General features: G+C 38.6%; 1 protein-coding gene across 1 annotated transcript in view; it reads left to right on the forward strand.

Moving 5' to 3' along the window:
- The window catches only part of btbd8 (BTB domain containing 8), a 37,248-nt gene that overhangs the window by 14,417 nt on the left and 6,647 nt on the right, over nt 1-16,184 (forward strand). Inside the window, exons 7-14 of the mRNA XM_079627329.1 lie at nt 3,560-3,640; nt 3,746-3,842; nt 6,792-6,880; nt 9,440-9,542; nt 10,099-10,281; nt 10,361-10,534; nt 14,507-14,636; nt 15,638-15,699. Of these exons, the coding sequence (XP_079483455.1) occupies nt 3,560-3,640; nt 3,746-3,842; nt 6,792-6,880; nt 9,440-9,542; nt 10,099-10,281; nt 10,361-10,534; nt 14,507-14,636; nt 15,638-15,699 (919 nt within the window). The remainder of the gene's footprint in view (nt 1-3,559; nt 3,641-3,745; nt 3,843-6,791; nt 6,881-9,439; nt 9,543-10,098; nt 10,282-10,360; nt 10,535-14,506; nt 14,637-15,637; nt 15,700-16,184) is intronic.

Genomic DNA, 16,184 nt, shown 5'->3' on the forward strand with positions numbered 1-16,184 from the left:
GAATTATTGGCACCCCTGGTAAATATGATCAAAGATGACTGTAAAAATAACTCGGCATTGTTTATCCTTTTGATCTTTAATTAAAACAATTCACAAAAATCTAACCTTTCATTGAAGTAAAAGAATTTTTTTTTAGTAAGAGCCTATCTCTGAGAGCCTGGGACTTCCTGCATTTTAGATGACAAAGCAGGGCTTTAATTTAACAAGATATATAGTTCATATGTGACCCTGGATCACAAAACCAGTCACAAGTCGCACGGGTATTTGTGGCAATAGCCAACAATACATTGTATGGGTCAAACGGATCGATTTTTCTTTTATGCCAAAAATCATTAGGATATTAAGTAAAGATCATGTTCCATAAAGATATTTTGTAAACTTCCTACCGTAAATATGTATACATCTCTATAAAAAAATTGCCCTTGTGACTGGATTTGTGATCAAGGGTCACATATATATTTCTTTTAATAATATTTTGTGGCCCTTGTGCTTGCAGTCCATGTCCTTTAAAAATCCATACTCTGTGTGTTAAGTTAATAGGTCATGTGTGTGATCTGACTTGTCGCAGAGTTCAGCGTGAGTTCTTAGTCAGACCTTCTCCCGGAGGAGGATATTCCAGCCACCAGCAATAAATTATTCATTGCTCAGTCTGTGTCTGGGAAAACCAGGATACTGTGTGTAGTGTCTCATGCTGGGCAGTTCAATCCATGATTTGTATCAAAAATAGACATAAGTAAGTAGATTTTATTAATCCCACACTGGGGAAATTCCCTTATTACAGCAGCTCCAAAAAAAAAAAAAAAAAAAAAGTACGGAAAAACACATTGTATAAAAATACTAGATAGAAGTAATAGATATAATAAGTGTTACATAGTGTTGTTTCTGCAATTAAAGAGTCTAACTGCTGTTGGAAGGAAGGACCTGCGGTAGCACTCCCTCTTGCACTGAGGGTACACCAGTCTGTCTATTCTAAAACCGCATTTAGCTTTTACTATACTATTGTCAAAACACAATATTGAGAAGAATAAAATACCTGATGCTGATTTTTCTGACCTCTGTGAGACAAAACGTAAATGCCCTTTTATTTTATTAAATTTGATAGTTTTTTTTATTTTGATAATTCATTCTTTATTAGAAAATTTAGGCCTACATCTTTGGATCTTTTTCTCATAGTTTGATCTTTGATTCTGGCTGTTCTACAAGTGTAGGTGAAGAGTAGGTAGTGCCAATTATTGAATCTAAATTGTCTTTGTTTTGCCAGGCATCGACATAAACTAGACTATGTCCACCTAAACTTTGTTTTTCAATAGAAATTATGTCAACACAGAACTGAAAATGATGTTCTGTAAATAATTTCATGGGGTCTATCACAGCAAATTTTCAAAAACACATAGTGGTATTTATTAATCTTAGTTAATGTTATTTGTAACATTTCAATATAATTTTTTAATTTGACATTAAAGGTGCTGTATGTAAGAATGACCTAGTGGTCGAAATAGGTACTGCAGTCCTAATTCTAAATATCAGAGACCGTTGTTTCCCCCGCCCCCTCCTCCTCAGACTCGACGCTCATGAGAGTTGCCAGTTTTAGGACACGCAACAGAACGAGCACAATTGACGACGAAAACCGAGGAGACTTCGAGATTGTATGTTAATGAGTTGATTTATCCGCGTTTTAATATGCTGTCGTTCATAGAGATTTTTAGATGGATACCTAGGCTTTTTTAGGTTGTGTGGAATCTGCAATCTCTGGCCAGTTTGTTTGCTCGTTTCCAAGGCTGCGATACGCTGTGTTTCCTGCCAACTGGCATCCCGGGGTGTTGAAATACTATTTGGTGAACAGGCAGTGGGCATGATCACACAGACCAAAACAAAACCCGACTAACAACCTCGGACGTGTAAAATAATAGGCTGTAAAGAGTATGAGAACTTAGCATGTTTCCTAAATATCTGCAAACATATTATGGTATTTTTATGCTTTAGTAGAGTAAAAAAGTTACATACAGCACTTTTAACAAAGCTAGATAAATGCTATAAAAATGTTGTATTAAGTAATGTTACCATGTAAACGCATTAAAGGTACAGTAAACGATTTATGAGAAACACTGTTGATATTTGAAAATCAACTCTCAAACAAACACAACTCTCCCCAAAAGAAACACACCCCTCCCTTCATTGCTCCTCCCCCCAAACATGAACATACTAGTATGCAACAAAGGCACTAACAGCTCACAGCGACTAACAGCTCAAATGATTATGGATGAATCAGTTGTGATTCAAAAACAACCACATCAGATTTTGGTTCTGTAAAACGTTTGGGTTACGACTGTTACCCTTGTTCCCTGAGAAGGGAACGAGACGCTGCGTCATAGTATTGACGCTTTCGGGACGCTTCTTTGTTATTGCGTCTGGGACATTAAGCATTTGTCTGAAGTCTGAAGCATGTGTGAAATCAGTCCAATGACGAAACAGAATGTCACAGGCGGGTGACGTCATGATTAGGAAAGCATAAAAGCTTATCCAGTATGACCGGCGTTAGCTTCAAAAGAGCCAAAGCAAGTCAATCACAGGGATGCAGCAAGTATGGCAGGGCGATGCAGCGTCTTGTTCCCTTCTCTGGGAACAAGGGTTACAGTCGTAACCTAAGATGTTCCCTTTCGAGTGAACTTGGGCTGCCTCATATTATTGACACTCGCTCTGGGAACGATAATACCCAAACTGCCATGCTTACAAGTACATGTCATGTGCAGACACGCTCATCCAGTTTGTTTCTAGGATGAGCGCCTTGCTTCTCGGTCGACCAATTCTCGGTTTAATTTAGCTACGGCATCGGTCATTACTCGGGGGATAGAGATGACGAGTTCTCAAAATCCCCCGCTTCGATGCTCAGCACATCCAACTCCTGGACAGCTGAAGAACCTGGCTCTCTCCCCAGGTGGAAGAACCTGGCTCTCTCCCCAGGTGGAAGAAGCCACATCACAGGCTTCTGATCCCAGCAAGAGAGCGCTGGATCCCTGGAGGCCAAAGACTCTCCAAAGATCACAGATGGAGAATTACAGAGATTAGTTGAGTCTTGGGGTCAGAAAGCCTTAAAAAAAAGAAGAACAAGAAGCCACAGCACAGGCTTCCGATCCCAGCAAGAGAGCGCTGGATCCCTCAGTTAAAGGCAGAGAAAAGGCGGAGCCCGTCTCTAGCCCCTTCGCGAGATCCATCTGCGAACCCCACAATCTCAATCGCCGCGCTGCCTCAGCAGCAGTAGGGCCAGAACCATGGGGAACGCAAGCCTGAACACCCTCCTCAAAGAGTGCCAAGCGAGAAATAATGATTCTGAACTATATCGGGACAGACAACACTAAATAAGACGCACAGTTTCAACACAGAGCGCTTGCTGAGGCACAGAAGCTAACGCCGGTCATTCCGGATGTGCTTTCCGGATGTGATGTGCATCATCACCCGCCCGTGACATTCTGTTTCGCCATTGGACTGATTTTAACTGTGGACTGAGTTTGTATTTTGTCAAAATAATGTGTGTCTGTTTTTTGTTTTGTCCATCAATCAGTCTGGGTCCAGATGAGATGGAGATTCTGCTTCATTTCATGTACGGTGCCATCCTAGACTTCCCACCAGGAACAAATGTCAGGTAAGCACGCTCTGTAGTGACATTTCCTATCTTCCAATGTGATAAATACAAAAATCCAATATCTTTGTCAGGTCAAGATGTGTGTATGTTTGTCTCTGATCTTAGTCAGGTTGTGTTAGCAGCAGACATGTTGGGCCTGGAGGGGCTAAAAGATGTGGCCGAGATGGTCCTGACTCGGGACTACTGCCGCTTTTTTCCCAAGGTAAGAGCAGAGGGAGGAGTCACGGCTTACACATTCAGTCTATTTGTGGTGTGGAGTGTAAATAGTCCTGTTAAACAGTGAGTCTGTTGTCAGATTGTGCCAATAGTACTATCATCTTGTCGTTTATTACCCTTTAGGGAAACATTATGTGATTTGTATTTGTGAGCGAGTAAAGTCTGGGCATTGGTTCAGCTTTTGTAGAGCATTTAATTTGTCAGCCAAAATACATGGCCCTATCCTTCTGGTGTTGCGCCAAAAGAAGAATCCTCCCATTTAAGTTCCTCAGATGCAGGTGTAACATCTTTTTTTGTCAGGCATTTTTCTACTTCTCTTATGGCGCTTTTCCACTACACAGTACCAGCTCGCCTCGCCTCGACTCGCCTTTGTTTGGTTTTCCACTGTGTAAAAGTTGTACCGGTACCTGCTTCCAGGTACTTTTTTTCGTATCACCTTCAGCGAGGTTCTAAGCGAGCTGAGGCGATACTAAAATATGACGTGAAACACGGCAGACGGCTGATTGGTCAGAGAGAATTGTCATTCACTGCGTCATCATTGCACGCGCCAGACGGAGTATCCTGAATAACCCCGGCATTTTTAAATAGTTTTGCCAGAGATTGCGTGATATACCCATTACTAATATTATGTAAAACAGCACACACTCGAATTCCTCCATTGTCCTGTGTGTGTGGGTAGCGGGGGTGTGTCGCGTCGCTATGACGACCAGGTACTATTGTGAAGGTACTATCTGCAATGGAAAACGGAGCGAAACACGAGCCGAGGCGAGTCGAGCTGATACTGGTAATGGAAAAGCGCCATTAGAATTACTATAGAGAACTACTGTACTGAAGTACTGCAGCAGACTCAACTCATGTTTACACAGTAACTGCAGATCGTCGCGAACATGCGCTCTCTGATACAAAAGCAGTAGTGGGAGGCAGAGGAAGTCAGGAAGCGTTGTGTTTGACATCCCTCTTGCAATTCGTGAAGGGCTGTTTTGTTTGTGCTTTGAGTCTCTCATTCTTACTCCCACCTTTCAAAAATGCTTTGAGACCAGTCCAGTTTGTGTCCTTTCAGCCTGTAATTTCATCCTACTGTACACAGAGATGAAAGAGGAATCCGTTCACTCCCCCTCTTCTTTCAAAATAATTAGCATCTGTTTAAGTGTAGGAAAGATTCAAGGTATGCTGAGGAATTAGTTTTCCCCCTAAAGAAATGAATAGTACTTTTGACAGATTTACACACTACGGTTAAAAAATTTGGGGTCGCTAAGATTTTTTTAGAAAGAAGTCTCTTATGTTCACCAAGGCTGCCTGTATTTGATCCAAAATACAGTAAAATCAGTAATGTTGTTAAATATTTCTACAATTTAAAACAACTGTTTTATTCATTGAATCTATTTCAGTCAAATGTATTTTATGCCTAGGATGATAAAGCTGAATTTTCAACATCCATTACTCCTGTCTTAAGTGTCACACTTCTAAAATCCTTAATGTGCTCGTCCTACAGTTGTTATTATTATCAATGTTTAAACAGTTTAAACATTGCTGCTAATATTTACGTGGAAACTGTGAAACTGTCAGTATTTTTTGATGAATAGAAATTTCAAAAGAGCAGCATTTTTTTTTAATTACTTACGGTCTTAACTGTCTTTACAACGTGAATAGTCTTAACTGTCACTTTTAAAGTTTAATGTGCCCTTACTGAATAAAATGATTAATTTATTCAGTTTATTTCAAAGCATTAAATGCATTCTTTAATATATATATATATATATATTTGCGTGTATATATATGTATGTATGTATATATATATATATATATATATATATATACATATACCATGACCATGCAATTTCATTATACAAAGAGTACCAATGGCTTTAATTTCATCTTATTATGAATAATTTATAAATAACCCATAAAGAGGTACTTCTCCATTATTTACTCTGGTAATCAGGTGCTTTGCGATGGTAACTTTTGTATAAATAATCTGTGTTATCCAAAAAAGTTAGCAAATTGTAGCTTTCAGGAAGTTGTTCAGATTAAGAGTGATTTCAGTTGTATAAAATGAAAGTAAACTCAACAAGTTTAGGTAGTCAAGTCTCGTCATCTTCATTTATATAGCGCTTTTAACAATGTAGATTGTTTCAAAGCGGCTTTACAGTAATAAACGGATCATTTAAAGGGATAGTTCACTTTAAAATGAAAATGATGTCATCATATAATCACCCTCAAGTTGTTTCAAACCTGTATGAATTTCTTTCTTCTGCTGAACACAAACGAAGATATTTTGAAGAATGTCGGTAACTGGACAGTTAACTGGTCCCATTGACTGCCATAGTATTTTTTTTTTCCTACTATGGCAGTCAATGGGAACAGTTAACTGTTTGGTTACTGACATTATTCAAAATACCTTCCTTTGTGTTCAGCAGAAGAAAGAAATTCATACAGGTTTGAAACAACTTGAGGGTGAGTATGACATAATTTTCATTTTAAAGTGAACTATCCCTTTGGTAACAGATTGTTTTGGCTTTATAGCGGTTCTTGAATAAAGATATTTTCCAGCTAAAGTTAGTTGTGATTGTTTCACTTCCGTCGCAAGGATCATTAGTTATTAAATTAGAGGCCGCTAAGACGACACCGTTCTCTCTACACAGACTTTAAACGCGAACCTGTGAGAAACGCTGATGGCGCTCACGTGCGCATTAAGAATCAATTCTATAGTTATGCGCATTTGAATACATGTGCGCAGGTTTGTAATTCCCTATAAACCAAGCCTTAACAAACTACTTGTCTGGCCTTTTTTTGATACAGATTTGTATCACTTCGGGGTAGATACGCGAAACCGAAAAGGTAGCTTAACTCTATACTGTAAATTAGAGTTCCAGGCTATTGAACCACTAAAGACAGTGAGATGAGGTGTGAATATCCCTCTTCTCATTTTCTGCAGCCTGTTGATGGAGTTCAGAGATCCATACTGGAGTGCCTTGCCATTACCCACTCTATAGGCCTGCACGATCTCTACAGCTCCTGTGTGAGGTGAGGCATTTTCTGCACGTATGGATGCTTCTGCTTTTAATGATGGTTTTTAAAATGACTGTTCTGATTGCATTGCCCCTTTAGAGTTATTTCCTCCATCTACTGTCATATGCATACTGAACAGTGCAAATGAATCACTAAATAATAAATGACTAAATAAATCAATAAATAATACATGTTCCAAAATGCTTTCTATTCCTGAGGTTATGCTTCTGTCCAAATGTGGATGCAATCAGTTTTGCAGATATGTATTCAACATTTAAAACAAACCCATTTTTGAGATCTTTTCAGTTGCACATCAAATGTTAATATTTGGCATAATTGTTTGACAAAAAAGAAAAGAAAAAGGAAACAAACATTTGACCGGAGTGGACGAGCATTTGCATCAAAAAGCAAAGTTAAATTTTTGTTGAGTGGGTGGATTTTGTCGTCAAACAATATACTGAAGGCCAACTGCCTTTAAATACCAAAGACAAATAATCTTGAATATAGACTTGAATATAATCTTGAACACCAGATTGTTTGTTAACACATACAGTTAACTTATAAGGAAAGAAAAAGATTGCTGTCAAGCGATAAAAAAAAAATTAACTCCTTAATCATAAATATTTCTGTAATTAATCGTGATTAATCACACCTAATATTAACGTTTTTTTTCATATATTTTTATATTGTAATAATTTCACATTTAATCTCCGAATTAATGTAGAAACAACATACAGTATATTTCAAATATTTGATCTAACAGGTAGGAAATATCCAGAAATTGAATAAAGTTATCAAACACTTCATAGTTTTCACTGCATAATTTATCTTAAAGCTACTAAAGTTATACAGTTAAGAGCAGTGAGTGATTTTCTTTTGTTCTTTGATTAACATTAATGACAGCCTACAGCAGGTTTATTAGGCTGATGTCACTTTAAGACCTGACGCACAAGACGTGGAGCTGACACGTCCTATTTTCTCATAACTCTTTACGTCCATTTAAGACTTTATTTAACTGATTTAAGGGTGTGCTTACAAGAATACTCGACTTATTTTGTGTGTTTTTTGTCTGTCCAGGCGCTAAAGAAATCTCAATAGGGCTGGCGCGCTGTACCGCACTGAGTTCTCTTTTATGTCTTATCGTGCTTGAATGATTTAAAAGCATTTGCATGAATAAGAGCGTGGTCATGTTATGTAACATGACCACGCTAGGATGATGGAAAAACGGATGGTGTGTTAATTGCGTTAAATATTTTTAACGTGTTAAACTGGAAAAAAATTATCACATGCGTTAGCGCGTTCATATTGACGGCCCTAAAAAACTGATCAAAACAAAAACTTGCAAGGGTTGGGTCAAGCAATTTATTTGACTGTCAGTAAAATAAATGTGCTACACCAGACAGAAGCAGATTATGCTGTTTATGCTCACTCGCACAGAATCATTTCTGTTTTTCTCAATACCTCAAAAATGATGTGAAACAAAATTTTGCAAACCAGCAAAGAAAATCTATTTTACAAAAATTTCCACCAACTCTTTATGAACATCTTTACCAAGTGTGGATTTAAATTGATTTCTTTCAATCATTAAAGTTTCATAAAGGGTTTCTTCACAAAAGTAAGTAAATATTATTTTGCATCCTATATTTCTCTAGCAGAGCTGTTTGTGATTGCCGCATGGCAGACCAACTGAAAAGTATTTGCACCCTGTATTGTACCAACAAATATTGACATCGCTCTTGGTATATTAGACTGTTCGTCAACAATTTGTTCGTTTCACATTTGGTGTGAAAGGACCTCTAGGCAATGCAAAAAAGATTGTTTTGAATGAAATAAAATATTTCCAATACAATCGTTCCTCTATTTTTCTCTAATTTTGTACTGGTAACACAGATAGATGTAAAAAATGAATGACTAGATGTCCAAAGATTCTTTGATTGACAACGTGAATAGCAGGGAAAAAAAGAAATCTTTGACCTTTAATCATTTCGTACCATCACCCTTACTTAATTACCCAACTCTGTCATTTAATTCAGTTTGCTCTAAACTCAGTGCACTGCGGTAAACCAGCTCAGGGAGGCGTGTGAATGTAGGTTGGGATTTTTCCAGTGCCTCAGAGACAGAAAGAGAGAGACTGTGTGTGTGTGTGTGTGTTGTTTCTCTGATGTTTTGCCACCGCCTCGGCTGCGGGTAGGAGGGTGAAGAATCACGCATCAGGATCTGATGGTATAAGATATACTGCTGCTTTCCGTTCAGAGCATCAGTTGAACCTCTACTGTCCTTGTGTTACTAACCTAGATCATTTGGATATTTAGTCCAAAAATAACAATTATTTTGTTGCACACATATTTTTAGCATGAATATTTATCAATATTTGGGCTGCTCTTTGTTATACTGACACACATTTATGCTGATACACTCCAAAAAGGAGAAGACGTGTTGTTTTTTCTTATAACTGCATTTGTATGTCAGTAGGAATTGCTAGGAAATCATTTTTTGACTTTTGCTTATTAGTAAAGGATTTTAAAGAAAGAATGAAAACAGCGTACACTCATGGATGTGCGTTTCAATCCACAGATGGGTTGCTGAGCATTTCGTGAAGTGCTGGTCCGAAAGGAATTTTGCCCTCCTCCCTCCAGAACTACAGAAAGATTGCCTTAATACAGTCAGCAAAAACATGGTGTGTAAAATATGTTTTCTATTTTGGTGGGGACTTCCCTTTGACTTTGTTTATATTTTGAGCTAATAATATTTTCTGACCCACTAATCTTACTGTAAAACTATTTCTCACAATTACTTTTTTTGCATTAAGACAATACTTTAGTATTTTTATACTGTATGCCGGTTTCCTCATGGGAAACAACATGGACAACTATTTTTGTTCACTGTCTTTCTGCTGCTGGGCCATTGACTAGTGTGTGTGTGTGCGCGTGTGTGTGCGTGTGCGTGGCAAAGCCTCAAACAGCTCATTAACTTAACTTCATTAACTTCATCCATAGTCTGGCAGTCCCCTAAATTTCTCACTCACTCACACAGACCTAGACCTTCAGCGGCTGCCAAGTGTAGTTGTAACATTGGGTTTTCCCTCGCCTGACTTCCAGCCTTGGTGTAAACCACCGCTGAGGCATATTGGATTCCACTCGAAAATTTGCAGTCACTAACAGTGCTGCCACTATGTGTCAGAAGAACTATGGAAGATGGATCTATGAATGAGAGTGTGTGTTTCTGATTTTCAGACAGTGCAGAGTGTCGTATCTGTGCTGTGTGGCTGCGAGCAGCTGATCGGTAGCCTGCCGGAGGTGAAATGGGCCAAGCAGGTGCTGAGTCTGGCCAGCGAACTGCAAGAGGAGTGTCTGCAGATGATTGTCACACACCTGGCCCAGGTCACACACACCGCTGCCTTCCACGATCTCCGAAGGGTACGACCAATCGATGAAGTTTAGACGTAAGATATAAGATGTCTTGTCAGCTATGACCGTCAGACGTGTACTGTTTCAGAGAGAGGAGTTTACACGTGACCCCACTATACTGAGGAAGGTGTGCTTTGCTGTGCGGGAGGGTCTTACTGTGGAGAACTGCTGTGACCTCTTTACTGCTGTCAATCGGCTGAGTGGTGACCCGAGTGAGGTAGACATTATCACAGAAGACCAAGCCAATCAGGAGGAAGTGGAGGTAAACAAACCAGGACACTAAAAGCCAGCATTTCATTACACATCATTTAGTAAATTAATCATTTATTTCAACTAATCTTAACTGAGCCTTTTAATTCAATCAGTGCAACAAAGTTGAGGTCAGTTTAACACATTCATTTAGTGTGATTTATCATATTTATTTTAATAATAAATTGTTTATATTACCGGTAATTATAAAAAGTGATACAATATATTATAATATTATTAATTATATTATATTTCTCCATCGGACTTTAGATGGATATTGATACATTATATTTATCTAAACAAACACACCATGACTATATTGTAAATGCAGTCACACAGCTAAAGGAAATTGTTAAGCTATCTTTCCATAATCTCTGACAATCACATACGATTGTTGCATTTTGGCAACTTTTCCAATGATACTGAATGTATGATTATATCCCCACAACGCAAATAACTGATATGTTAAAAAAAATATATATAAAATAATTATTTTGGATATAATTATTCATAATGTTTAAAGAATAACGTTTTAGTGCAAAATATATTGGAACTTTTCACCTTGCTTTTATAGTTTAGATTCAAATACATCACATTAGGTTAAAACAGTCGCATACGGTCTAACCGCAAAAGTTAAACTATTTGGACCCACCCGAAGCTCAAATCTGATCCGAAAATTACATGTATGCTTATGTTCAGAGGAGTACCTGCAACCACTTCAGCCTTGACTATATAAAAAATATACCACAGTCCTGGATGCATTATTTTATAACATGGTTACATAGTTTTCATTCAAACATTTATTTTATTAAAGTCCCCCTGTAGTCAATAATTGTATCCCTTAAAGGGGTGGTTGAGTATGATTTCACTTTTCTAACTTTAGTTAGTGTGTAATGTTGCTGTTTGAGCATAAACAACATCTGCAAAGTTACAACGCTCAAAGTTCAAAGCAAAGGGAGATATTTGCTTTTAAAGAAATAGTTTTTTAAGGACTACAACAAACGGCTGGTAGGGATTACACGACATTCATCACGGGTTAGTGACATCACCAACCCTAAAGGAGGTCGCACACCGGACGAGAAGCACAGCGCCGAGTCGCGCCACGTTTTTAAAATTCGAACAGATTATTCTCTATGTGTGTACACACACCGGCGGCGCCATTCGACGTCTGTCCGCGGCACTCAGCAACGGCTCAGGAGTCAGGACCGTGTTCAAAATCCTGCTGCGCCAGAGCGCCATTTACATAGTTGTATATTAAATTTACATTTATTTCTCAAATCGTCGTTAATGTAGTATACATAGACTTCACCCTGTGCTGCAATATACATTTAGTTTTACATTCATTTACAGAAATCCGCTGCTTGAATGAAAATGGCTGATGTTATCGTATTTTCAGGTGATATGCTCAATTAATTCAGTTAACGGACGCTCTGAGATAAAGTGTTCAGACTGCAGACTTAGCAACGATTGCATTTAATTGTACAGTACAATCATAACATAGTACAAACATTATCTTAATTCCATAATGTACTTAAACATAACAATATTGCTGGCCATAAACTGAGAAAGTGCGCGTCCGGTGTGCGATACCTCGAGTTGTCCTAGACGCTGCACTGCGCTTCTCGTCCGGTGTGTGACCCCCTTTAAATTTACATAAACCCCGCCCCCGGGAACACGCAGTCCATGTTGAGAAGAGGGAGAGTTGTTGTAGTCCAGCACATTTGTGAGTCAGCTCAAACTGTATCATCTGTCTTTTCACATGCAATAGAAAGTCACTCTGTGTGCATCTTACAACAGTTCCTATACAAGCGATTTATAGATTGCCATGACAGAATATGCTAATTGAAGATAGTTAACGCCACATCAGCAACATAAATTCACCAACTAACCATTCAGAGACGTCCTGTTGCATTCTACTTGTTGTCACTTCTTCTTGAGTCTCTCCATCATTGTCTGACTCCGTTTAAACATAAAAGGCAGAACAGTTTCTGTCATTTTAGTGTGTGTCTGCGTGAGGTAATCGAGCTGCTAACACACAGGAGCTCTTGAAACTCCACCCTCTGTGTTGGGAGCAGCTAATTTGCATTTAAAGGGCCGGACACAAAACGGTTAGTTTTTGCTAACCCTCAAAAAGTGACAACTTTAACATGCTATATAAAAATATCTGTGAGGTATTTTGAGCTAAAACTTCAAACACACACACACACACACTCTAGGGACATCAGAGATTTATTTTAAATCTTGTGAAAAGGGCATTTTACCATCCCTTTAAAACTAATCTTTGATCACCAAAATGACATATTTAAAACGTTTTTTTCCTCAAACAAATTTGTCATGCCTTAAAATAGCTTGGATGTAACTCTACACACCCTTGCCTTATTTAGTATATACGCAGTTATATGAATGTGCAAATTAGCCCCGCCTCCACTCACTCACACCAGCTCAGAGATCCACTTTTTGATGATCACAAGTTGACATGATTGGTTGCAAGGTAGTTGTACCCGCGTTTTTGAGGAAAAACTTTGGTTCACTGCAGTTTTAAGTAGAAAATACTCAGCAATGGTGTTGACTTATGAATTTACACATTTGTCTTAAGCATATTAAAAACACCACATAGACATATAAACAACATTTAAAAGCTTGATTTTTTTATTTTTATTTTTTTTTTATTCGGGACAGTGCACATTAATGAACAATCTAACATTTCTGTACAGACTGTAAATGAGCCAGGTTATAGCATAAATGCTAATTTTCACCTGTAGTCCCGAAGCAGGAAGACAACAACTTGATTTTCACCACAGGGGGACTTTAAACAATCCAGGATCAAAACTGTCTGTTGTATTATGGTCAATATATAAAGTAAATGTGAGGAATACATAATTATAATTAATCTTGTATGGATTTGCATATACAAAGATGTTTACTTTTGGATTTACTTCTGGAATTACAATATGTACATACGTTTTTACTTCTATAATCTAATTTCCTATTGAAACAGGACATTCAAAGTATGGTGGCACTTCTGTCCATTGCGTGTTACATACCAGAATTGTGGTTGGATGTTTGGATTTAAGTTGTTGTAAAAGTAAGAAGGATTTGTGACATTGACTGAAAAGAACAGCCGTTTCAGTTATTAATTTTTCATACTAGATACTAGAACTTTTTTAAGTTGGGATAACATGCACTAATAAATATATGCATTACAATGTACATGTTTATCTGAATATTTTAACTGAAGCAGTGTTGAAGTTATTAATATACTTGATGAATAGATCCCATATGCTTCATCAAGCATGCCTGCAGCAATAGGTCTGCTGAGCACTTTCCCATGTTTTTTAATGTACAAAGTGCTTCATCTGATCCTGGGATTTAAACTCACTATAATGTACGCGGCCAGGCCTGGGCCGGATTACTGTAAAGTGACACTACAAATAGAAAAGCTCATAGTAAACAACCTCACCTCTCATGCATGCTCATGGTCTCACTCTGTCATTTGATGTTTTTCTTTATTTCTCTCTGGCCATCACTGTCGCTTCCTGTCTCTTTGTGATTTAATTCATATCCCAGGGGAAATAGCAGAATGGATTAGTCTGAGAAAGACCAAGAGTCATGGGTGTGGCCATGTCTAATCTGGCTCTATGTCCATTATAGCGGGAAGCAGGGAGGGGCAGGGGGAGAAATGAATTGCGGATGGAAAGACTGAGGCAGGATCTGAAAAATACAGAGGTTCTTTTTTTTTTAATGAACATTCGATGCAGAAGGCGTGAACACAAGCCTCTGCTAGTGACATCATCCATTTAGCTGGAGAGGATCCTGTTAACGGTAGAGGGAGGCAACGGCAATCGTTGCTAAGACAACCAGCCTTTGAAGCAGCTGCTGATTCGCTTCTCTTCTCCTGCTGTTGTACCCACCCTCCCTCCTTCGCTCTCTCTCTTTCTCTGACTGACTCGCTCACCCTCTCTCACTCCTTCTGTCCCTCTGGTAGCCATTCAGGCGTGAGCTGTGTTTGCTGCGCACGAGGCTCTGGACCTTCCTGTTTCAGTCCTTCTTTGCAGTGCGGCACACTCAAGGATGGGACACTCTACAACCCAGATATCGGGAACAAATACTTGCAGGTAAGGAGGCGAATGAGAAAAGGTAAGACTTTAGCAATAGCAACAGAAAGAGGAATGGAAATTAAATGTAAATAATGTGGGAAGAGAAGTACAGAATAAATCAGAGGAGAGAGAAGAACATAAGGCAGACTGCGCTTGTGAGGAGGAGGAATAGGGGGTGTTATTTTATTTATTTATTTTAATGGTCCAGTGCAGTGATGAAGAGCCCTCCTTTGCATGGATAGTGGGACGCCAGTGCTGGTGAGAGAAACCCTGCTGGATAACCTCCAGCTCCTGTCAGTCCATCAACACAGCCATCAGAACGGATCTTTTTAATATGATCCTGTGATGCTTTGACCATTAAGGCTAGAAGACTCCAAACACATCAAAACATTATTTACAGAGGGGGCTGGGGAATGGGGTCCACAATTAGATACAATGGATTTTGTGTTGTTAATAAATGTGATTTGTGTTGTAAATATTGTGATCTCGTCAATAAATGATGCATTGCTTTGGGTGTCAAGATTATGCTTACATTCTGCTTTCTAAAGATTCCACCACATATGCAAATGTGGTGCCTCATACGCAAAGCATTCGCTGTGCAACAACGAACACAAACACTCAAGCTGCATTCCTTCACAGGAGATATTTGATCCATGATTTGGATTGTTTTCTGGCATGACAGCAGTGAAATCAGAGCTCAGTTGTATTGCTGGGAAGAAAGGCTAGATCTTAGTTTTTTTATGATGATATTAAGGATGCAGTGAGATGATCAAAGGCTAGATCTGCGCTGTCTATCTGAGATGAAGGGGCAGGAAATCAGTGGCTCTCCGCAGAGCTGCACTGCCTATTTTACTGATTGGGGTTGTGACTGATTGTAAGTGTGCAAGTATGTGTGTGTCTGATTGAGGAAATGTTTGGCAAATGTTGATTATGCAGGAGTGGATGTTCTAATTAAACTGAAGCTGTCTGTAATCTAAAATTAGTTTTTATTTTCTTCCTCCCTCCTCCAACCCTCTCAGCTGCTCTTGATAAAGGTGACTGCAGAAGGCTTGGAAAAAAACCTGTGCTCACCAGCTCTCAGGTGATCTTTTATTCTGTTACTTATTTTGGTGAAACTGTGAGAAATGTCTGGCTAAAGACAGATTGTAATGTGTATTAATTCGTATTATTTCAGCCAACCTACTTTCTAGATATCTGTATCAGCATCAGCCATTAAAAAAAACAATATCGGTTGACCACCATAATGTGATTTACTGGCATAGGCTCTGCTGTGAGTTCTGATTTTGTAAGGTTTTCTTTTACTGATAGACAAGCTGATTGAACTGACATTAAATGGGTGTTAGATGAGCGCGGCTGGACTTACCTGAGACGCAGATGAATGTGAGCTCACCTACACACCTTACGGTTGATTCAGGGAATCTGTGCTGCAGAATTACTGATCCTGAAAACATAGTTGGATTGGATTTGAGATTTGTGGTCTTTGAGAGGATGTGAATATCTGTTTTTTGGTCTTATTATTGAGCTACAATAAAATAAAATATGTATATATGACCTAAGTGAGATGGA

This window comes from Phoxinus phoxinus (assembly GCF_949152265.1).
Source record: "Phoxinus phoxinus genome assembly, chromosome: 11".
Classification (NCBI taxonomy): Eukaryota; Metazoa; Chordata; class Actinopteri; order Cypriniformes; family Leuciscidae; genus Phoxinus; species Phoxinus phoxinus.